Here is a 24055-nt window from a genome sequence, read left to right on the forward strand (position 1 = left end):
ATAAACTTTTATTTTTAAGTTTAATTAAAATGTCGTGTTTACAAAGCAAAAACAACACTATCAATCTACATAAGTTCTCTACGATGCTCCGAACCGGTACACGCAGGAAAACAGCACAAGTGTAAAGTATTGTATCCTTAATTTATATGTCCAATGATTTATCTTATTTTATTTTAAAAGCACTAAAAATTTCTTCCTAAAAGTTAAGACAACATTAGAACTTCTATTCTATTGAAGTACAAACACTTTGGTCTTGTAACACTTACGTTTATGTTGATTAGTCTAGTATTTAGAGAAAAACACTTTTTTTTTTTTATCTATCCTCTTATATTATAAAGACTTAACAATTTATGATCTTAAAATGTTAATTACTAAATTACCGTAAAAATCTTATTTACTTTATACTTACTTTATTAATAATACTTATAGAAGCATAATAATATAGTATTTTTATTTCCCATCTCTTAAGAAAAAGTTTTTGTTTCCTTATTATGATTATTTTTGCAACTCTGAAAGTAAAAAGTAACATTCATTGACAATAGAAAAAAATTGAGCATTGAAATTTTGGTACGTAATCATGCATACTTTAGTGTCTCATATATCAAATTGTGTGAATAGACAATTTTAGTATTTCCAAACGTCACAAGTCAAATATCACCTAAATAATTTTAATTGTTGAAGAAATTAAAATGGTATAATTCATCTTGTAGAAAAGTTAATTGACACAATTTAAATTTAAAAGATTAAAATCAAATATGCTTAAATTGTTGTGATAAAAAAAAAGTAACGACAAGGAAAAAAATAGGATTAAAGATGCAGAGTGAAGTTTGTGAGTGAAGATTAGCAACGAACCGAAGCGATAGAAAGAAGAAAGAAAGGCAGTCGAATCAGCAGGGTTCTGATCCGATCTGAGTGAATCAGAAATCCGTCGTTCTCATTCTGCAGAAATTCCCAATCTTCTTTGTTTCTGCATCGATCAGCAATGTCCTCCTTCCTCCACCAGAGAACTTTGCAGAACCCTTTCTCCAACCCATTTCCCGTTTCAGCTTCATCTTCAACCAATTCCAAGAGACCCTTCTCCTCCGTTCTGGGCCCCACCACCCTCCTTGCCCTGCTCGCTCTCGTGGTCGTAGTGGGCGTCTTCTGCCCCTGGGTCGGCATGCCCCAAGCTCTCTCCTTTACTTTAACTTCAACCTCAGCTTCCAAATGGGACCACTACACACTGGAACAAGCTCTCTCCTTTGTGGCCAAAAATGGCTCCGTCATCGTCTGCATTGTCAGCCAACCCTACTTGCCCTTCCTCAACAACTGGTTGATTAGTATAGCCATGCAGGATCGCCAGGATATGGTCCTTGTCATTGCCGAGGACTACGCCTCGCTCCACCGGGTCAATGATCTTTGGCCTGGCCACGCTGTTCTCATTCCTCCCGTTCTTGATGCTGAAGCTGCCCATAAGTTTGGCTCTCAGGTTTCTTTCTCACTGCATTTAACTGGATTCCTTTATACAGTAATAACAATAGGAAATGTTAGGAGTTTCACTCTGAATACAATAACTACATCATGTGTTACTTAAGGTTTGAGACCTTTCCATCCAATGGACTATTCTTTTGGTTTAGAGTCCCCTACTGCTCTTGTGCTTTAGTTTTAACTACTGGAGCTTTCATTCGAGCGGGGTTGTATAAAAGGCTACTTATATGTTAGATTAAGGTGCAAATCTAGAACCGGTAGGTGAGTCTATTGAAGAGAAAGGGTTCATGAGCCTGACTTAGGCTTAAAGTTCATTTTAATAAGACCGAATCAAAATCTATTACAGTGAAATTTGTTGAGTCTATTATGTTATCTGCAATTGGGTCTTCTTTATTCTCACGATGAAGATATCCAGTCCTCATGATCGACTTGTCCGGTATTCGATGGGTGAGGGGTTGTTGGAGATCTCGCATCATTTAGAGATAAAGACGTGATCAAATTGCAATATATAAGTAGAGTGCTAACCTTATTGGTTGCCAACACATTGGGTGAGAGATGATATGGTGAAAGTCACCATGAACATCTGATTTTTAAAGGGGCTACCCTTCAGTACTAATAGGAAGTGTATGCTAGTTAAAAGTGTTTGCCTTGGAAGCACTTGTTTAGAAGTTGTTTGTATAATCAAAGAGTAAGTAAGTGGATGTGTGGATCAATTTTTCAATAAATATTTACAAGATAAGAAAATAAAAAAGGTAAAATGAATTAACTTTTTTCATAACTTAAAATTAGTTTATACACAAGTTAAAATAAGTTTAGTGTTTCCAAGTGAAAGAGCTCTATATAGTAATTTATGCATGAGTTAATTTAAACTTATGGGAGAAGCTTAATTCATTTTTTCTTCTTATTTTATTTATCTCTAAGTTCTTATTAAGAAGTTTGTTTAAACAGGAATAAAATAGGGCTAAACTAGTTTCATATAAGTTGTAAGTTGTTTTCATAAGTTATCTTCAAGAGTTTATTGACATTGCCCGAAAATAGTTTATCAAAGTGTATCATTTACGTTTATAAGCTTTTCTAAGTTTCAAATAAGTTGTAAATAAGTTCTTCCAAGCACAACTTCTACGCAATGTGCTTAAACAATAATAAGTTGATTTTATTTATTACATTTTTGTGGCGCTTTGCTTTTCTGACCTGTGCTTGGTTTTTTTCGCTATATAGGGTTTCTTCAACTTTACAGCCAGGAGGCCTAGACATCTGCTGAAGATTTTGGAGCTTGGATATAGTGTGATGTACAATGATGTTGATATGGTTTGGTTGGCTGATCCATTTCCTTATCTTGTAGGGAACCATGATGTGTACTTTACTGATGATATGACTACAGTGAGTGTTCTCTTATAAGTTCATTTCCTTCTGCCTTGACTTCAATTATTTTATAGAATAACAAAGAGTTACATCAATGTTTTTGTCTAGGTTAAAGCAAGAAATATATATAAATTCATATTGGAAATCATTTTTGTGAAAAATTGGTGCTGGGGTTTTTATAGTTTCACTATGTTTGATTTGATGACACATGATGCATGGCTTATCTTTTAGATATTGGATTAATGCAATAAGTGAAGGTTGATCCAAGATTGACAGACATAAGGATTAATACATGGTTTTTGAAGTGATGGTTGATATTATTATTTGTTACTAGATATTTCATCGGGAATACACTTCAAAAACCAAATTGATTTTGCTTATTATTCATACATAGTTAGTAATTCCATATTGTACCGCCAAAATTTTTAATTTTAACACAAGACTTGGGTTGATCATGCTATACCTTCCTTCTTCACTTCATCGTCATTGACTTATGAATAGTGTATAGATAGAGTGATAATGTTTGTTATGATTGATAATTGGAATAAACATTGTTATCTGTTGTCTGTTTTTGGTTTAAACCCCATTTTTAGTGAATGTATGAATCAATTTTGCAGAGAAAACATCATGATATCCATGATAGAACGTGAAATGAATATCCAGAAATTCAATGATATAAATATCCTCCTTGTCTGGTCCGTTGAGGGTTTTCTTGTCTCTGAATGACTGAAGAAGATAATCATAAATTTAATCAAATAATGTCAAAGGAGATTCCATTGTAATCCATTTGGGTTTGTGCTGATGTTTGTAAATTGTCTCTTATTCTTTATCATTTTCCCTGTTTGAATATGTTTGCAATTTTAGTGTGAAAGTTCATTTTATTTTTGTATTATTGACTTTATCTTTTAATTTCTTTCTGAGATCAGATCAAACCATTGAACCATTCTCACGATTTACCACCACCAGGAAAAAAAGGCCGTCCTTACATTTGTAGCTGCATGATTTTCCTCCACCCTACCAATGAAGCAAAGCTAGTTTTGAAAAAGTGGATTGAGGAACTTCAGATTCAACCGTGGACTAAAACTGTGAAATCTAATGACCAGCCTGCTTTTAACTGGGCTTTGATGAAGATTGCTAAAGAGGTTTGTTGTATTTTCTTACTTCCTTCTAGTCTATATAGCTTATGTAGACAAATTATACTGATATATGGTAGGAACTTGTTCGGATAGTCAATCAGGATTCAGGATCTTTTGTTTCTAATAATGGCGCATAGGCATAAAGGCCAATCACTAATAAGTAAAGTCTGTTTTTAAATTCTGATAAATTAGCAAAGTGCATGCTATTATAAACTTAAGTAGAAAGTCTATCCTTGTGACTTGACAGTTTAATTGGTGTCAACTATCTAGTCTGTACCTTATTGCCTATCCAGGTGCTACTTCTATTTTCTATTCATGACCATGTTTTGAAATTCCCTAGATCTAAAACTTCAATAAGTATGGTCCAATGAGGCTTTGGTCTCCTTCCAATATGGGGTTCGGTGGAGGCTTAGAAGTACGTAACCTTATCCTCATAAAAAAGCTGTTTGTTTTTTTTCGTTTGTTGGATTATTTGTGTGGCATATTACTATAAAAATAATAAAGAAATAAATGCACTGGTTGATTATACTGTAATTTACTATAAAAATTCTATTTTCCTTTTGGTTATTGATTGTTCTGTGGTTTATCTTAAACGTGACTTTGACTTTTAAGGCTTATGTTTCAGTGTTTCATTATTTTTATCTGTCATTTTGGTCTCCAAATGTTCTTCAAAGGTTCTTTGTTCTAAATCTTGATCTCTAGTCTGATATATAACCATTTTAAATCATGGATTTATTTGCCACCTAGAAGGAGATGGTGGGATTATTTTAGTTTTTAGAACATCTAAAATATGTACATGGTATATATAGTTCTTTTCATGATTAGTTTTTCCATTTCAGGTTGATATGTACCTGCTGCCACAGGCAGCATTCCCCACCGGCGGATTATATTTCAAGAACAAGACATGGGTGAAGGAAACTAAAGGCATGCATGTTATCATTCACAATAACTATATAGTTGGGTTTGAGAAGAAAATAAAGCGGTTTCGTGACTATGGCTTGTGGTTGGTAGATGATCATGCACAGGAGTCTCCTCTAGGTACATTATGATCCTTGGTAGATGACAAAACTTTCTTTAGCTTTGGTCCAAGCACTTCTATTCAGAAAAATCCCTGCTCTGCTTGCTTAAGTGGGTGTTTACTCCAGATTACAACCGTTGCTGTCAACAATGCAACACTGACTAAATGATGGGTTGGGAGAAAATGGTCTCTTGCTTTTAATTTTGTGGAGAAAAAACGGAGCTTGTAAAATGTAGAAGGAAGAGAAGGGTAGACTTTTATTTGGTTTTTCATAGTTGTACCTGATGTATAATGTTTACCAAGAATATTCTTCCATTGTAAGAATTATTAATTTGGCATATATATAATATAATACCAAAGGGAAATATTGAGTATAACAAACATGATAGTCAAGACCGGAAAGAGAAATGTGGATTCAATAAATTTTATTAAATTTATATTCACACGTACAAAATCATTGTCACTTAAAATTGGGCTTTGAAAGAAAGACAAATTGGGCTTTGAAAGAAAAAGAAATGGGCTTTAAAGAGAAACATGGGCTTTTAAAGAAAAAAAGGGGCCATTGCTCTCTGGACTCCAACAATTACTAATTACTAATTACTAATTGCATCTAAACAATAATAAGAAAATTTTGTTCTAGAAATCTCATTTTAATTTATAATAATCCAAATCCTTATTAGATTTTGATTGAGTTTAGATTGATTTATATTTTTAGTTTGAAGATCCAAAATCAATTTGCATATAAGTCGAGTTAAGATGGTTGAGGATCATGCCATATTAGAATGAGTTGACCTTGATAGAAGGTTAGCCGAGTCAATTCTAGTTAAAGTTCGACTCGAATTGGTTCAAACCAAATATCCACTCAAGTCTACTTTAAATGAAGATCAACTCAAGTCAAGTCGGTCTTAGTTGAATATTAAACCTAATTGATCTCAATTGATCGTCGACCAAAAACGATCACAATCAATAGTTGACTCATAATGATTCCAACCAAAAATCGATTCGAGTTGACCTTGATACTACCAACTAAAATCTAAGATCGAGTCAAATTAATCTAAATTAAATAATCGAGTCAAGTTAGTCTAACTCACTAAATTTAATTGTATTGACAAAATACATTAATCTAATTTTAACTCACTAAATTTAATTGTATTGACAAAGTACATTAATATAATTTTAACTAAATAGACTATATTTAGATTATAAATCTAATTCATTTTATTGGATCCAAATTTAAGCTTTTTACAAGAGTCACGCTAATAAACTGCATCGCGATTTTGACTTGGCCACTAGCTATATAAATAGCAATTGGTAATTGGAATGTCTTGTACTTATATATGAAATCTAAAGCCATTGGGCACTATTCGAACATTGTATGAAAAAAAGCTGAAAAAGTTAATGCTTATCGCAGTAAAAGATTGCGTTTGCCGGGAGTCGAACCCGGGTCTATTGCTTGGAAGGCAATTATCCTAACCGTTGGACTACAAACGCTTTGGTGGTAGTTGAAACTTTAAATGTTTTAAAACCTGAAAACCTTTTAACTTGGATTTATAAAATTATGACGTATATTCTACAACTAATATTATCGTTTAAAGTAATGTATTTATACGAATCAAGTATTAGTGAAATATTAAATTAATTTTTAGTGTTATAAAATACAAAGTAATTTGTTCATTTAAACACTAACACTAATGACAAATGACATGAATTTACCCTATCAAATTGCGATATATCAACATAAACACTATTTATATATCGCTTAATGAATTTGAAAATATTTAATTGGTAGCTAATATTTAAATCATCAAATAAATATTTTGTAAACCAATGAAAAAATATGTTATTAATTTAGTTTTCAAATGAAAGGACACGCTAGTCCGGTGTTCAAATTGAATAAATTTAAAAAACTAATTGAAAAAATGAAAATCAAATATCTTTTAGACTATTTTTTTTTCTTTAACCGAGCTGTTTGATTTAAATTTAAATTTGAAAATAAAGAAATGAGATGTGACTTTTGAAAGTTGTTTTATAATTTCAACGTATTGTAATTAGAGTACATGTACTTATTCTAACATCGTAGCATATTTGAATGTTGCAGTTTTTAACTATGAAATTGTGTAATTTATATACAAATAGAAAAGAAAGTTTAACTTGTAAATATGAGTATAATTATAAAAAGAATCATTTTAAGCAAAATTTTTTACTTTGTAATTTTTCATCATAAAATGTTTGGCATTCTTTTTTAAATTGCTTACAATTTTGTAGTAACAAAAATCATTTATTTTGGTTTGAGTTTTGTATATTGAACCAAATTCAACCTAGTTTGATAATGTTTAGTTCAAATGACTCTTTAGTTGAAAATCAAACTATATAACAAGTCATTAACCAATGTCTTATTTCTTTAAACCGATTGAGTTTGTTAGAATAAAATATTGAGCTCAAAGAGAGACTCAACTTATGCACGAAAGATTATCACAAATGCATGATATATTTCTATAGGAAAATTAAAGTAAATTTCGAAAATAAAAAAGAGTCTAATTTATTGAAAAAAAAGTGTTGGTGTTGTTGTTCTTTAATTTTAAAAATTAATAAATATATAATGATAAAAAAGAAGAAAATATCACCAAAGTTTAATTCAATTTTACACCAGAACTATATTAAGATGTTCAATACTCTCACAAATCTAATTCATTACACTTTCAAGTTTTTTTACAAAACTTAAAAAAAATTAAAGAAAGATAATGTTGAGATTGGTATCTCGTAGCAAAACCTTTTAAAAGCGTGAAAATGGTCAATAATCAAGAGGGGAAGGATGATTTTAAAAATTATAATTTTCTTTCAGTAAGTTTATCGAACAGTTAGTAAACAAAGATTATAAAAATAGAGAAAAATCATACAATGATTTTTATCTGATTTGAATCAATAGATTCTATGTTAAGTCGTTAATCACTATAAAGAATTACAATCAAAATGATTAGGAACAGAAAACAGCTTCTTTCGACACACGATGAAAACTATCAAGTAGTTTCGATTTTTTCTTAAAGATTTAGAAAGATTGTACATATAGGCTAGAGATTAGAAAATAAAAAATCTGCTCCGAACTACTGACCTTAAATTAAGATCTTAAATTTTGCACCATCTCAAACATAAAACCTAACAAAAAAAAGCATCTTGATCAATAATCAACTACTTATAAAAAAACAAGGCCACCTAAAAAATTTAAGTCCATAACTATAAAAGAAGAATAATGAATGTTCTTAAATGTTTTCTTCTTAATCTTATGTTTTAATCTATTTATTCACTAAAAAAAAATTCGAGAAGTAATTTTCAAATTAATCAAACAACTCTTACTATTTTTAAAATGTTTGCGTACTTTTAAAAGAAATTGGTTTAATATAGTGCAAAATTGAACGAGTTAGATTGGTTATAAAACTCTTTTTTAATATAATAAAACACATTTTAATTCATTGAAAAAAACTATATGCAAAGTGATGCAGTTTGAATATGTTAAATCACTAAACTAAATCAGTTTTAAGTTATTTTAATCGGTTAAAATTTTGTTTTAACAAATTAAAAAGGTGACAATTAATATAAATATTGTTAAAGTGTTTAGTTGCACCAATATTTCCTTTGCAAGCTTCCACCCATGCTTATGTAAGACCTGTTACGTGTTGCCATACAACTGGACCAACTTCAATATCCACCCCTTCACTTTCTTCCTGCCTCCCATCAAATTTCTCGTCAGTTGAATTTCTCATATAGAAAGATCATATATGATAATGGATCGAGTTGGACACGGATACAGATTTTATTCGCTGCCATGAACATAAATATTTTTTGTCATTTCTATTCCTAACTAAGAATGTATTCTATAAAAGATTACCACTAGCTTATCCATCATGGAATATGAAACAGTTTCAAAACAGTTCAATAACTGATCATCCTTTTTCCCAAGAAATAGGAAAATGTACACACTGCATAGTTGTGACTGATATGCATGAACTATCCATCTACAGCAAGAATTCCCTAACTAAGCACCTTATGTATATATGGTGGTTTCCAAATTAATCAGAGTGAACAACAATAGACAAATTCAGGAGTTTGTCACAGACTGCTCTCTAGAAAACCAGCAAAACTAGAGTACTTGGGCTCCCACCCAACCACCTGGCGGGTTTTTGTATTGTTTAATCTTTTTCCTAGAGGATCATCTGTTCCTGCAAAGCAAAATATACCAAGATTCATTATGCTTTCAAAATCAAGAAGTGTGTGTTTCTTACAGTCATATAATCACAATTCATCAGGTATAGTAAGCTTGTTCATTTCTGAAACAACTTTCATCAACACAGTATGTAAAAAGGATAACAGCTTCGGCTAAATTAACATACAATGAAGTAATATGACAGTATCAGTTCCAGATATGTTTCACCATCAAAGAACTCACCAGTAAATTTATCAAACTTTTTATTGAATTTTCCACTTTCGTTAACCAGGTCCATCATTTTCTGCCTGCAAACCCATGATTAGTTTGAGATTGTTCTTTAAATATTCAGAGTCTAATTTGACGAGTTAAAGATAAAGCACCTAACCTAGACAAAGGATTATTATCACAACCAAGGAAAATCTGTCCACGGAATTTTTTCTTCAAGATTGCAACTGCAAGGGAAGCTGCATCCTGTTGTGGAAACATAAAAAATGAGCACCGGTTCTAACCTTATCATAAAACAAAGCTAAATACATTAAGAAAACGATATGTAGAAGAAAACAGAGAGGACGACCTCATTTAGAATATATAGGCTCAAGGTTTCTTAGATAATGTGATAATTATAAACATATCTTCAAATTTAATATTAGTTTTTACTAGCCTTGCATTTTATATTTGCTTAAAACCAAGCAGCTACTGCTTCTAAAACTTAAAACAAAAATGAGAGTCCATGAACCAAACTAGAAGCATGCTTTCAAATGTACATAGATTCAACAAGCTCCAGTAGACTCGATAAGAATGCTCATGTTGAGAGATAAGTCTGCTGAGGTGCAGTCAAAGTAACACTTTTCTAGAAATTCCCAGAAGAGATGAGAAAGCTAGCAAAATTAAGACAACTGTGTTGTCTTAATTGACAGCATGACACTGTGTTGTCTTAAACCATAAAAAATGACAGCATGACACTGTGTTGCAACCATATCCAACCAATATTATTAGACAGTTATCTGTTTTGAGTCAACTGTAGCTCTGAGAGTTTGAGGTAAACACCTAAACACAAAGCCTGGAAAGGCTATAGTGGATTAGAAAAACGTTATTACCAACGGATGATTGGGAATGGACATAGGTCCCAATTTTGGCCAAACTAGTAAAAGTATAGTACTATTTAGAGCTCGTCTAGGAAAGCTGTTTCCCAAATACATCAGTTGTTTTAGGTGAAAATAATCTGTTTAAGATAAGATCGATGTTTGGGGCAACAGCTAAAATTTTGTAATTTTTTTCTGAAAAACAAGTTGTTTTTAAGAATCTAAAAGATTATAACTGTTTTATTTTTAAAGATTTTTTTCCCTTTCATTTTCATAATACTCTTTCTTGTGTAGAAGTTGTTTTTACACCTCTAAACAAAAATAGTTATCACAAAACCACGTTTTAACAAACTTATGCAAACAAAAATTCCAATTCTAACTATAATTAATTATGACAATAATCAACTATATACATGTAATCCGTTGATAGTTGAAATAATCTAATTTTCACAAATCTTATATTACAGTGGCTGCATATTAGAGGTTGGGGGAGCCCAAAGCTCTCTCTGCTATATTCAGATGCTTTCAAAAACACAAAAATAAAGAACTAAACTAGTCGGAATAAGCACTAAGCTTTTGTCTTAATTTCAGTTTGTCTCACTGTATCATAGTTGATTTTTATGCTTGCCCAGTTTTCCAGTATGCAATCTGCCAATTCATTGTCGGTTTTCTGCTTTAAATATATTTAAAGTTTAAACCATCAAATGGATGTACTGTTTCCTATTGTGATATTTCTAGAAGAAATCAGTAAACTAGGGCTGAGTGAGTTTTCTACTTGAAACTCATTAACACCACCACCTGAACATTTTTTCACTAGCTCTCAACAGAGTACACTTCAAGGGTTCAATGATATCAAATAGAAGTTACAGGACCAAAAAGGAAAGTGAATACAGAAATAAACAGAGAGGAAATGGTACTCTGACCTCATAATGTATAAGATTCAGGATGTGATCAGGACGACTATCAACGGTACCCTTTTCCAAGTAATAATTGTGGGCACCTCTATCTTCTTTGTAAAATTGGTTAAGGTTGAAATAAACAAAGCATAGTGGCAAAGATTACTGAGGTTAAAAAAAAATTCCTACAATCCTGATAATTTGAACATAACCAAGGATATATATAGTCCTGCCAATCTCAGAACACAGCCACCAAACTCCAGTACCACATTTTCAGCTTTTAGAAGGACATCAACCCTGGCGTTCCTCCCAATTGGCAAAACTGGAGAATCCTAAAATGAAGTACATGAGGATAAATCAACAAACATTCAAGACCGTAGAAAGGGAAAATCTAACAGTATCGGTTGGCAAATGGAATAAGATACACAGGAATAGAAGTACTGTGATTGCACAAGTGTAGTTAAAACAATTTTTTCATTACATTATTTGGAAAAAAGAAGCCTGTATCACCACCATGTACACAGTAATTATCTCCTTCAAATCAAATAAAATTAAACAGAGAAGCAACAAGAGAATATGACAGTTTGGATGTATAACGCACCTCATCACATGTTCCATTATCATTACAATCATATGGAGCACTGCTTGACGTAAACAAGAAAGAACCTTCCCCATTCCAGCTTAATGCAGCCAATCTGATTAGTTGACCATCCACATCAGTAAATGATTTCATAAGAAGACAACTACTGCACTGTCATTTTCTTTAAGTAGAAAATCCAAGTTGATCTGACCAATCAACTCAATGTTACTACAGGCAATGATGAAAGCAATCAAACAGAATATCATGGTAAACATGAGATAACCTTGCCCATCCTATGAATAGGATGCATGTAAAAATGCAATCAATAAGTCAAGTTCTTTATCAAGAATGAGAATTCTGAGATTGAATACAATTAATACTTGTGCCTTCAGAGGGGAAGGGAAGGGAGGGAAACGTTTTTATTTTTAAATTAAGATAGCAATATAAGTTTTATATACCAAATATATTAGGACATTATGTTAGTCTATCATTTTATTTCTTTCATTTATTTTCTTTATCAGATTAGAGAATATTTATGAGAAATGAAAATTTTACCCTTCCTTCCCTTTCATCCCGAAGTCCAAACCACCAACCCTTTGTAAATCTTGTTCCCCGGTTACAACTTTTAAACATTAAAACTTATTTGCTGATAGATATCAGAGCAAACCACTAAAAACATTTCAGAGAAGTACTATTAGTTCTCTAAATAATAATTTCATATTCTATTTTTGAAGGGCTTATAAGTCAGTGCTAGAGAGTACCTCAAATCTCTATTCGCATACCTTGACAGATTCTTATAACTACCACAAACAAATGACACATAAATTTGACATGATTTGACTCAACATGCTTATCAACCTTGCATCTGCCCCCTCCATATGACATTATTTACTGGGTCTCAATCTTTTCATACATAGAACAAGTCCCCAATAAAAGCATTCACAGCCCACAGAAATTTACACGGCAACCAATCTCTTCTCACTCTATCATCATTATGATAATACTTTTCCTATTAGTATTTTAAAAATACCTTGCACATAACTTTCACTATCTCGACACTATTTCTAACTAAAACTTTGAATCTTTTTATAAGAATTTGAGCCGACAGATAAATTAACAAGAGGTACACACAAACAACAAAAAGTACAACAAAAATATAGATTTTCCAGGAGTGCAATGCCATGATTATTAAGTTTCAAAGATCATTTAGCAGAATTTGAGGTCATTCTCAGTGAAAAAGCTTTTATTACACGAAATGTATGTTAAGCTGTTACATGATCGTGCTGAAGAAAAGATGTCACATGATATAAATGAAGTACAATGGGATATTAACAAGATTTGCATTGAGATACAGATTGGTGTGCTTAAACCTCATCCATGATATTCAACCAATAAGAAAGCATCAAAACCACACAAAAACAATTTGTAGGAGTTTAAAGACTGATTTCAGAGCATAAAGAATACTCCTCAAGAGCTAAATCCATTATCCAGAACAAAGGTGGGCATTAGCACAAACCAAACTAACTGACCAACACTGCTGGTATATTAAGCCTTGAACAAACTCATTACCATGTTGCCATACCCTGAAGATTTCTCACCTAACATTACCAGCATAGTCCGGTGTGCGGGAAGGTGGTGCACAATAAATGACATTTGGAAATTTGTGAGTAGCTTCCGTCCATTTCAAAGACGGGTAAATACCCATTTGTATCAACTCGTTGTGATGATGAGTAGTCACTGTCTGACCATAAACTTGACAGTCTGGAATTTCCTGCTTGCAAACACATAAATAGACACAAACATATAGATAACCAGCTACTGAATATCGACTAATCATAAGAATAGCAACGTAAAAACTTTTACATCGTCAACCAAATAGAAATCACCTTAAATATGACTTATAAAGTAATTACTAAAAATTCAACAACTTCATACATAAAAATATATTATTCTGCTACAAGTAAATTCTGAATACAATGTCAATAAACCATAATGTTATATTCGTCCTTAACAAAGAATTGCATAAACTAGCGTTCCAATGTACGATAGTGAATTGGCCGAAGAAAATGAAAGAATACCTGATGCCATTTCTGAGCAACCAAACGACCAAGAACCCCGGGACCCACAACGAGTAAGTCATGTTCTCCAATTACCTGAGGAGAGGAAGAGAGCGATTCTTCTGTGGGAGAGAGTGCATCTTGCGAGACCTTCAAATGGGTTGTCTTGGACATTGAAAAAGATGTAAACTTTACACCATTTCCTAAGTTTGAATAAGAGGATCGAAGGTGGGGTTTGGGAGTGAGGAAACTGAGACCGCGAACGTTATCACAGAGGATAGAGAAATTCCCAGATAGCTTTTGAGGTTTGAAAAGAACATTAGTAGTTGGGAAACATGTAGTTCCCATCATAATCATAAGGAAGCCTAGTCTGCAACTGGAAGAGGTTGTTGTGTTGGTCTCTGTCTATGTTTTTGGGACTTAATGGATTGAAATGCCCACACGGCGTAACGCATTGGGAAATTGTAGATAAGAGAGCTTCAATTTTATCAATAGCATTTTTTGGTACATTGTATTGAATTCTTTTTTATATTCTGTTTTCTTCATTTAGTTAGCACATTTATTTTGTAAAGATTAACGTATGGTTTTTATTTTATTTTTTAATTACATTGATATGTATACTTTCTTGAAAATTTTGCAGATTCTATGTTTTGTTTTCTATGAATGCAACTTTTTCCATAAAATATTGAAATGCACGTTGAATTTCTTAAAATGAAAATTGAAAATTGAATTTATATCACTTAAATAGTATATTCTGTGCTGATTTTATAAGTGAAAAAAAAAACATAGTGACTGAGATTGAATTATCATCTAAACATATTTTTTTAAGAATTTTTTTATGTAATTATTTGAAATATTATCATTGGACTTTAATTTTGTTTATTTTGATTAAACTTTACGTAAATGGTTTAGTTTAAATTTCAATTGTATTATTATATTTTTACTTGATTTGTGGGTTTTTTTTTATCAAACTAGGCAAATTTGTCAGTCATTCCCAATTATTTTTCTGAAAGGAAGTCGTGGGGTCTAGACGACTTCTAATGAAGAAGTCGTGTCCCCTACACGACTTCACATTGTTCATTTGACTAATGTGGAAATCGTGCACCTTAAAAACGACTTCATGGTGTTGTAATCGATTACGAAGCATTGTAATCGATTACAACGTGCTGAAGTCGTGTCTCCCCTACACATCTTCACTTTTGTGGCAAAAATTACTCTGGTATTCAATTACACCCTTGTTGTAATCGATTACTAGTATGTTCAGTTCGCACTAACTCCCTTGTAAGCGATTACAACCTTGTTGTAATCGATTACTAGAGTGTTATGTGGGCAAAAACTCTCTGGTAATCGATTACAACAGAGTGTTTGGTTATTGAATAAAATTATTTTTTTGTTGTAAAGCATCATTAGAGGTTATTTATGTGTAATTATTTTAATTTTTGTAGGCACACATAGTTGTTGATGACATTGTGATGTATTGTTATGTTTAGGAAGAGTTATTTTTTCAATGTAAATACAACAAAGTAAATTTCACTTTTTTCATTTTTTATTTTATTTAAATCAATTTTAATTAATGAAATTAGGTTTTTAAGTCTTAAAAAATTCAACAAATCAATTTTATAAATAGAAAATTAAAAATAAGTTTTATTTATTATAAATTATAAATTATTATATTAATGAGTTAACATTTTTATACATCTATTAAAACATCTCTCAACATCTTTTACTTTTTCAAAAAAAAACTACTCAATCAAACAAAAAAGCTATGCACTGTATCCGTAAATGAAAGTTGAATATTTTATACTAAATCAATGAAATGTAATAACTCACTGCATGCATGCAATCCTATACATAGTTGATGGTGCCAATGAAAAGTAGTACTTACCTACTTCAAACCGTAACAGCTTCCATGCACAAACTGAACTTCAAACTTCAAATTTCATTATATATACCATTCTTTCACCATTCCATCTTCACAGCCAAATTCGACATTCAACAATCAACAAATTTCATCTTACTTCAATCTTTCTTTTTCTCGTGAACCACTATTTGGTAATGTCATCGTGGAACTTCGGATCATCTTCATCATCGCAAGTCATTGACGAAGAACCTTTGATATTAGATAATGTTGATGAATTCAACACAGATGATGAATTGGATAACATACTTGGCAATGAACACAATGACGACGACCACATGACACAATCATCTCAACATGTCATTCCAGAGCTGCATGACTGTATGTAGTTCAAGTCAAAGGAGGAAACTATTGTTGCACTCTAACAATATCACATCACCAACGGTTGCAAATACAGTATTGTTGAATTGAAGCCTAACATTTTTGTTATTCGATGTCTGGAATACCACAATAGCTGTCAATGGCGTTTGAGGGCAGCCTATAGCAAAGTCCGTAAATATTGGGAAATCAAGAATATCGACGGACAACATACATGTTTCTCAAACATACTATCTAAGATCATACAAATCTTGATAGTACTCACATTGCCGCAATTGTATCAAATTATGTCCGGACAAACCCCTCCATTCCCATCAAGAGTTTGATTGCAGATATTAAAGCTCGATTCGGATATTCTGTCATACAGAAAAGCTTGGATCGCAAAACAGAAGGCTCTTGCTATGCAGTTTGTTTACAATGCACTTGTTCTCTAGTGGACACTATGGAAAGAGTTTTCTGGTCTTTCGGTCCTTGCATAGAAGGATTCAAATATTGTAAACTCATTCTCCAAGTGGATGGAACATTTCTAACGGGAAAATATCATGGAACTTTGCTCACCGCCATAGCTCAGGATGGCAATAGAAATCTTTTTTCATTGGCATTTGCCATTATAGAAGGTGAGACAAAGGAAGCCATGATATGGTTCTTTCAACTACTTCGAGAACATGTTTGCCCTCAACAAAATATTTGCATCGTCACTAACATGGAAAAGGATATTTTATCGGCCTTAAGATCAGAAGAAGTTGGTTGGAAAGAAGATGGTTTGAACTCTGTTTATTGCATACGTCATCTAGCCTCCAACTTCAACAACAAATTCAAAAATCAAGACTTCAAAAAACAATTCATCAATTTAGGTACTACTACAAACTTTTTTACTACCAATTTACTGTGTATACATTGTTAACATATTTGTACATTTTTTTATTACGTCCTTACAGCTTACGAGGTTAAGCAACCCACTGTCACGACAAAGCTTACTGCACTAAGAGACCAATACCCACAAGAAGTTGCTTAGATAGATAAAATTGCATTAAAAAAATGGTTTCAAGCTTTTGATGGAGGAAGAAGATATGGACATATGACCACTAATTTTGCTGAGTGCATGAACTCCGTTTTAAAGAGAGCACGTTCATTACCAATTTATGCTCTCATCAGAACAACATTTGAGAGGACACAATCATGGTTTGTTGAACGAGGATTAAAAGCAAACTACATGTTACAAGCAGGCCACCAATTTCCTAAAGAAATCACCGACATTATTAGAAAAAATCAACAACAATCCGCATTTTGTCATGTTCATCGCTACAACCGTGAAAATTCTGAATTTGATGTTCAAGAAATTTCAACACCTCACCAATACCGCCCACATCCAATTTCGTATAAGGTTAGGCTAAATGAATGGTGGTGTGATTGTGGTCACTTCCAAGCTACTCGTCTCCCATGTCATCATGTCATTGTCGTTTGTGCATATTCCCATATACCACTAACCCAAGTCATCGATCCAGTGTACAATCTTAACAACATTTACAAGGCATACGAAGTACAATTTCACCCGATCCAAAATGAAGATTATTGGTCTACGTATACAGGTCCAAACTTCATACCAAATCCTCAAATGCGACGCAAGGCATCCAGAAGACCATCTACAAATAGTGTTCGTAATGAGATGGATCAATCCACTCCAGATCAGCCGAAAAAATGCTTTTACTGCCATAACGGAGGTCATCATAGGGGAAGTTGTCCATTTCATCAATAATTATTTATTAATCTTACCATTTTGTAATCCAATCAATAATTAATAAGTTAATATTAATATTTCGTATAAATTTTGTTTTAGCTTTTTCTTTTGTTTTTCGCTTCAATAAATTATAATGACAATTTCTTTTTTTGTGTAACACAAACAAAACAAAAATGTCTACAAAAAAAATTTATTCACCAACCAAACACTTTGGTAATCGATTACACTGTTGTTGTAATCGATTACCAGGGAGTTTTTGCCCACATAACGCTCTGGTAATCGATTACAACAAGAGTGTAATCAATTACCAGAGTAATTTTTGCCTACAAAAGGGAAGTCGTGTAGGGAGGACAGGACTTCAGCATGTTGTAATCGATTACAATGCTTCGTAATCGATTACAACATCATGAAGTTGTTTTTAGGGTGCACGACTTCAACACTGGTCAAATGAACAGTGTAAAGTCATGCAGGAGGGACACGACTTTTTCATTAAAAGTCGTCTAGACCCCCCACGACTTTCCTATTTTTGTAATTTTCAAAAAATTTGCCTATTTCCGTAATATTGAAGGCAAATTTTCCTAGTTTGGTACAAAAACCTGATTTGTGGTTTTTAGTTTTGAAGGCATTTCTTGGAAACTGGTTTGGAGAGGAGTTCAGAATACTTAAGGGAGAAGATAATTACAAACCCTGCAGCACAATACTTCAGTAAACTTTGTTGTTATTTCTCAAGGGAATTTTGAGCAACTTAAGCACAATAATAAACAAATACTTTGTTGTCATTAATTATAATTTATGTTACTACTTCTGTTTTACGTTATATTTTAGATATTTGATCAAACTAATGTAACTAATCTTCCTAAGTGGTTCTCAACATAAAAAATAGGACTAGAATTTATTGTCAAAAATCTTAAAAGAAAATTAGTATTTAACTAGATATACTTTATAACATATTAGAAGTTGAATATGTGAATTTTTACTTCCTAAAATACACTTATTTGAATTATATAACTTTTTGGATTACTTTCATTATTTTATTTCACTCTTGTAATATTTATGTAACTTATTCATTTTTCTTTTAAGAGTAGTAGGAAAATTTCAAAAAATTTCTAAGATTTTTTTTTTTAAGTTTAGAGTGTTGTGTCTAACCAATAACTAAGAAGAACAAAATTGTATTATATTTGAAAGGTAAAGTTACATAACATAGAAAAAGAAAAAAATTCTTATAAAGGCATTTAATCTTAACTAACCAGATAATTATACATTTGTTTCCTTTTACATTATCTCAAACTAATGTAAGTGGAAACACTTACGAATATAGATTCTATCTTATATTTAGAATGAGTAGGGCAAAGTATTTGTGTTAAAGATTTTTAATTTTAAAATTAGTAGAGACTTAAGATAATCAAATGTTTATCTTAAATGTGATGTTGTACTTTAAAGAGCTCAAAAAAGAAGAAGAGATGGTTCAATTGAATAAAAAAATGGAAGATAACAACAATGATCAATAAAGTTGTGAAAGCATTAAAAAGAAAAAAAACACAAAAAACATGATAACGTGAATTAAAATAGTAAAAGATGGAGAAAATAAAAAGGGAATGGGGGAGAAAGGAAGGCACGCCACTTAGGGGAACAAAGTCTCACCAAAGTCAAGATAAGTGGTGGTTGTTTCCATTTTAACCAAGGTTCAAGATGAGACTAAGAATGGAACACTCTCACAAGAGCAAAGCTCACAAATGCACACAAAAGTGTCTCCCAATTTAACATTAATCAAATCTTTACATGTGGTCTAAAGACTTCCTTAAATAAGCATGGTTAGGGACCTCTTAGCAAATACTAAATGTTTTGTTCTAAATACTAAGGCAACCTAGGCCGCCATGCTTTCTAAGACTGCCTAAGTCATCTAGAAGATACAAAAAAGTCTTCCTTGCTCTCCAAGGCTCTCTCTCACATTTGTTTACTATCTAGAAGGTCAATCAGGCTCCTCTTCTCTTCAAACGCAGCCTTACATGTTGTGCCAAGCTCTAAGGCCCTTCTTGATCCATCTAGGTGTGCCCCTTAGCAAACTAAGAGTGTCCAAGAACAATCCTATAAAAACAAAGGAGTAATTTATGAGTCTAGAATTTATTTTAAGACAAGAAGAAGAAACTCTAAACCAAATAAAAGAAAGTGAAAAAACCTTCCTCCTAAACATTTTATTTTCCCTAAGCATGTGCCTCCATCCTTGGTAGGGGTTAGGTGAAGTTCCTGAAAAACACTAGAAGAGGGGTTGAATAATGTTAATGGAAAAACTTTTCCGCAACTATCCTAATATAGCACTTTAGTCGAGTACATGATTTTTCAAGTAGTTGTTAAATGTTCGACCTTGTAAATGATTTTAAACAATAAATTTTTTTCATGTGTTATTCAGAATATTCACTATAGTGTTTGTAAGAACTTCTTTTTAATGAACAATAGTTTGGTATGTGATGGCATATCCCTAAAAAAATTATCATGGAACTTGGAATGGATAATCTTTCAAACATATACATTCAACACAAGACAAATAAAAGCTTCAAAGATGCTCTTACTCTTCAAGACCTTGATCACTCATTTGATTTAAGGTGTATTATTATTGGGAGCTATATTCTTCATTTACTCACTATTATAACATTTGTTCTAACTTGTGTTATAAAATGGGTATTTGACCTTGGTGGAAAAACACATAAAACTCCAAAGAAGATAAGGAATTTTGCCTTGTTTCATGTTGAAGATTTGAGGGCAAATCATTTTCAAGAGGGAGGGAATGATGGAAAATCCCTTAGCCATGGTCAAGCACTTTTAAGAGAGTTAAAGTCATCCTTGAAGATGGTGCCAACTCTACCTTATGGACCACCTTTGGAGCCATCATGAACCATGTATTGAAGAGTAGTGTAGGAATTTAGGCCATTGTATTAGGCCATGTAGTGCAGGTTTGTTTAAGGCTTGTATTAAGGCCTAAGTAGCATAGGATTTTCCATAAAAGTTAGACATCCAAACCAAGTGGAAAGTGTGTGCCATGTGTCATGCTTTCATTGGAGAGGGTTTACTTTTTAAAAGGTAGCTACATGGCACCTTAGGAGTGGAAAGTTTTTTCTTTTAGTAGTGGCCACATGGCACTCTAGGAATGGAGAGGATTGTGTTTTGTGAGTGGCCACATGTCCTCCCATCATTGGAGAGGATTTGTGGACACTTGTCCACTCCTTAGAAGGCCTCATTTTTGGCCAATGAGAGTAAAGGTGGAAGGTCATGCTTTTAGGGTTAGAAGGAGACAACCTTGGCCTATAAATAGAGGTGTCTCCACCCTTGTATTTCACCTTTGATGTTGAGTAATGTTACATTGTTCATTTTTGGTCATATTACTCATCTTAGATCAAGACTAGAGCAACCCATGAGGCCCCTCCAGTCACCTTCCTCCTTGAGTTGGCATAACCTCTCTTGGAGCCACTAAACACTACACCACCACCACCACATTTCCGCACCATTCATCCAAGGAACACCCCTCCATGCACATCTCCTAGCTTTGGCCCAACCTAGCCAAGGAGGTTTCCATCAGTATGGGAAGCCCTTGTATTCAAAACTAAAATGCAATTGTAGGCTTAATAAGAGAAGTGTTCACACAAAAGTAAAAAATAAACGCACAAATATTTTTATACTAGTTCACTCCAACTAAGCTACATCCAATCTCTTGTTATCCTTAGAGGGTTCTACTATAATCTTCAACAAGATTACAATTGAGTATTTTCACCACTTATGGTATCTCTAGGCATCTTGGTATCCTTCGATACACTGTCTAGTTGAGTTTCGCCCACTCCTAGTTGTGCTGTATTCTTCACCATTCTTGGTTGTGCAGTATTCTTCACCACTCCTGTCAGCGAATAACTTCAATTACCCTAAACTGGTTTAGTTTCACCACTCCTAGTACTAAACAATCTCGGTATCCTCTGATACGCTGCCTAGATTTCCTTAACTCGTTTGAGTTACACAACAAGTGTTATAATTCTCTTCAGAATTGGAATCAACCAATTTCTTACAAGTCGTTTAGACAATAACTCTCACAGAGAGGATATGTGTTTAATACAATACAGTCTATAGACTTGCTAGGTGTTTCTCTCTTTTCTCTTTTCTCTCTTCTTACAACAATAAGCAAATACTAAAATGAAGCTTGAGAGTATTTATTGACTTTTCTTTTTCTCTTCTTATATTGTTTCTGAGCTTGAGCTTCTCTGCACTTTTCTTCTAAACGTTTATCATAGGATTGATATTTTCATTGTAAGTTATATCCTCTTAATTCTTTCTTTGAATGATCTTATATTTAAATGTTCTTCAAAATATATCCGTTAGACTGAGCTCTTTAGCTTTGAATATTTTGTCTTCTCTGTTGATAGCAACCTCCTTGGCTAGGTTGGGCCAAAGCTTAGAAGGAAGCAAGAAGATGGTCCCTTGGAGTATTACGATGCGAAAAATGGTGGGAAAGGAAGGTCCAAGGTGGCACAAATGGTGGTGGTGAGGAGATATGCTCACGATTTTAGCGAGAAGGTGGATATAATGTGATGTTGGTGACTCAAAGAGAGGTTAGACCAACTCAATGAGAAAGGTGACTAGAGGAACCTCTAGGGTTGTTCTAGTCTTGATCTATTATGTGTATGGTCATAATTTGCTAGCCTAACATTACATTAATCCAAGATGAAATACAAGGGTGGAGACACCTTTATTTATAGGCCAAGGGTGTCTCCTTCTAACCCTAAAAGCAAACCTAGCCACCAAGGGTGGTGTTGGCCGAATATTGTTTACTACGAGGGAGCCATGTGTTGATGATTTACAATCTATCTCCTATGTTGTGCATGAAGAGAATATATTATGATGTTATCTGTGATGATATCGAGTCCTAAACAACCTGAAAATGACATTGAGGTGTATCTGAAATCGTTCATTTATGATTTGAAAAATGTTATGGGAAGAGGACGTTGAGGTCTTCGATTCATATTCAGAAGAAAACTTTTGTTAGCGTGCAATGTTGTTTTGCACCATAAAGGATTTTCCAGCATATGGAAACTTAAGTGGTTATAGTGTTAAAGGTCATTTTGCATATCCCATTTGTGAAGAAAAGACTAGTTATCTTCAATTGAAGCATAGGCAAAAACCTATGTATACAAGACACTGAAGATTCCTTCCTTGAAATCACTCTTATTGTAAATTGAAAAAAGCATTTAATGGAAGTCTTGAAGATGATGTTGTGTCCAGTCCTCGCAATGGGAAAGAAGTATGCAACCAGGTGAAGAATATTGATGTTGTGTTCAGAAAATATGAAAAGAAGACCATTGAAAAAACATTTGAGAAAAATGATCAATATTCTTTAATCTTCCATATTGATGTAAACTTGATAAGGCAACAGAAGAAGATGATCCTCTAGGTAAGTTGATGAAAAAATTACATAGGTTAAATAAAGGACCAATAGAGCTGGAGTGAGAGTTAAGAGTATTTGGCCTCTAATGTCATCTGCCATTGTATATTACTCTAAGTGATGCACTGGAGGTCGTTGGTGAAGAAAGAATGTTAAATATTTCAGTCATACAATTATGGTGGATGTAAGATTTTTAATTCTCTTTCCTTTTTTAAAAATTAAAATACTTACTTTTTAATATATATACTTAACTTTATTGTTATAGGTACATGGACACTATCATAGTGGACCAAGGTCGGACAACAATGTATGGCTTTCTTAAATCCAGGACATTCAACCATCTAGAAACATAGTAGAAAACAAGCAAACATATATATAAACATGAATGGTTGAGTCTAAAAGAGAGTTATATATCGCATCATATATTGATGGATATGTGTTACTCAATATTGTACACTTTTATCAACATTTAATTAATTGACTCACTATTTTTTATTCATGATAGGAGCCATTGACAAGTGATGGTGATCATACCAAGACAAGTCAAGTTGTTTGGTTTTGTTCCTTACATAGGAAGATGGATTCTTACTTGAAATCCTTGTTACAAACATAAGTATTAAATTATTTCATATCAATTCATTCTGATATTAATATATTAACTTATGTTTCAAATGATTTAAATTAGTTTAGAGTTGTGGCTAGGCCAAGAGCACAACAAATTGAAATAATTTATCCAAAGGTTAGCCTTCATTGATCTTTAACTTATTAGTTTTCGTATGTGAAATTTAGACCATCATATTTGACTATTTTCTTTGCCATGTTTAATGTAACAAACAAACATATTCCTAGGCATGCAGACACTA

General features: G+C 32.7%; 3 protein-coding genes, 1 non-coding gene and 1 pseudogene across 4 annotated transcripts; 3 read left to right on the top strand and 2 right to left on the bottom strand.

Annotated features, from left to right (window-relative positions):
• The first annotated feature begins 794 nt into the window (after window positions 1–794).
• LOC124836579 (UDP-D-xylose:L-fucose alpha-1,3-D-xylosyltransferase MGP4-like) lies at window positions 795–5364 on the top strand. Its single transcript, XM_047311753.2, has 4 exons — window positions 795–1468; window positions 2686–2847; window positions 3756–3971; window positions 4805–5364. Exons 1-4 carry the CDS (start codon window positions 983–985, stop codon window positions 5012–5014), a joined length of 1074 nt encoding a protein of 357 aa, XP_047167709.1. The 5' UTR covers window positions 795–982; the 3' UTR covers window positions 5015–5364.
• Window positions 5365–6402: 1038 nt separating this feature from the next.
• Window positions 6403–6474, bottom strand: TRNAG-UCC (transfer RNA glycine (anticodon UCC)). The gene has a single exon. It is a non-coding gene; the product is annotated as a tRNA-Gly (tRNA).
• A 2406-nt stretch (window positions 6475–8880) lies between these two features.
• On the bottom strand, window positions 8881–14254 carry LOC124836580 (uncharacterized). Its single transcript, XM_088103970.1, has 8 exons — window positions 13821–14254; window positions 13341–13513; window positions 11764–11857; window positions 11383–11494; window positions 11190–11278; window positions 9570–9655; window positions 9425–9489; window positions 8881–9197 (listed from the first exon to the last, which is right to left on the bottom strand). Exons 1-8 carry the CDS (start codon window positions 14154–14156, stop codon window positions 9088–9090), a joined length of 1065 nt encoding a protein of 354 aa, XP_087960096.1. The 5' UTR covers window positions 14157–14254; the 3' UTR covers window positions 8881–9087.
• Window positions 14255–15854: 1600 nt separating this feature from the next.
• LOC124836581 (uncharacterized) lies at window positions 15855–17050 on the top strand (annotated as a pseudogene).
• A 63-nt stretch (window positions 17051–17113) lies between these two features.
• LOC148205953 (uncharacterized) lies at window positions 17114–17791 on the top strand. The gene has a single exon (XM_088105805.1). The coding sequence runs from the start codon at window positions 17114–17116 to the stop codon at window positions 17789–17791; it is 678 nt and encodes a 225-aa protein (XP_087961931.1).
• Window positions 17792–24055: the final 6264 nt, after the last annotated feature.

The sequence above is a fragment of the Vigna umbellata genome, chromosome 1, assembly GCF_029865625.1.
Source record: "Vigna umbellata cultivar VRB3 chromosome 1, Vumbellata_1.0, whole genome shotgun sequence".
Taxonomy (NCBI): Eukaryota; Viridiplantae; Streptophyta; class Magnoliopsida; order Fabales; family Fabaceae; genus Vigna; species Vigna umbellata.

What these genes read in the sequence shown, in the direction of transcription:
- LOC124836579 (XM_047311753.2), top strand. Translation starts at nt 983, where the DNA reads ATGTCCTCCTTCCTCCACCAGAGAACTTTGCAGAACCCTTTCTCCAAC. An exon ending in TTACTGATGATATGACTACA is followed by an intron (nt 2,848 to 3,755) that starts GTGAGTGTTCTC and finishes TTCTGAGATCAG; the next exon opens with ATCAAACCATTGAACCATTC. An exon ending in TGATGAAGATTGCTAAAGAG is followed by an intron (nt 3,972 to 4,804) that starts GTTTGTTGTATT and finishes TTTCCATTTCAG; the next exon opens with GTTGATATGTACCTGCTGCC.
- LOC124836580 (XM_088103970.1), bottom strand. Translation starts at nt 14,156, where the DNA reads ATGATTATGATGGGAACTACATGTTTCCCAACTACTAATGTTCTTTTC. An exon ending in GACTATGCTGGTAATGTTAG is followed by an intron (nt 11,858 to 13,340) that starts GTGAGAAATCTT and finishes TCAACTAATCAG; the next exon opens with ATTGGCTGCATTAAGCTGGA. An exon ending in TGAATCTTATACATTATGAG is followed by an intron (nt 9,656 to 11,189) that starts GTCAGAGTACCA and finishes TTTCCACAACAG; the next exon opens with GATGCAGCTTCCCTTGCAGT.
- LOC148205953 (XM_088105805.1), top strand. Translation starts at nt 17,114, where the DNA reads ATGACCACTAATTTTGCTGAGTGCATGAACTCCGTTTTAAAGAGAGCA.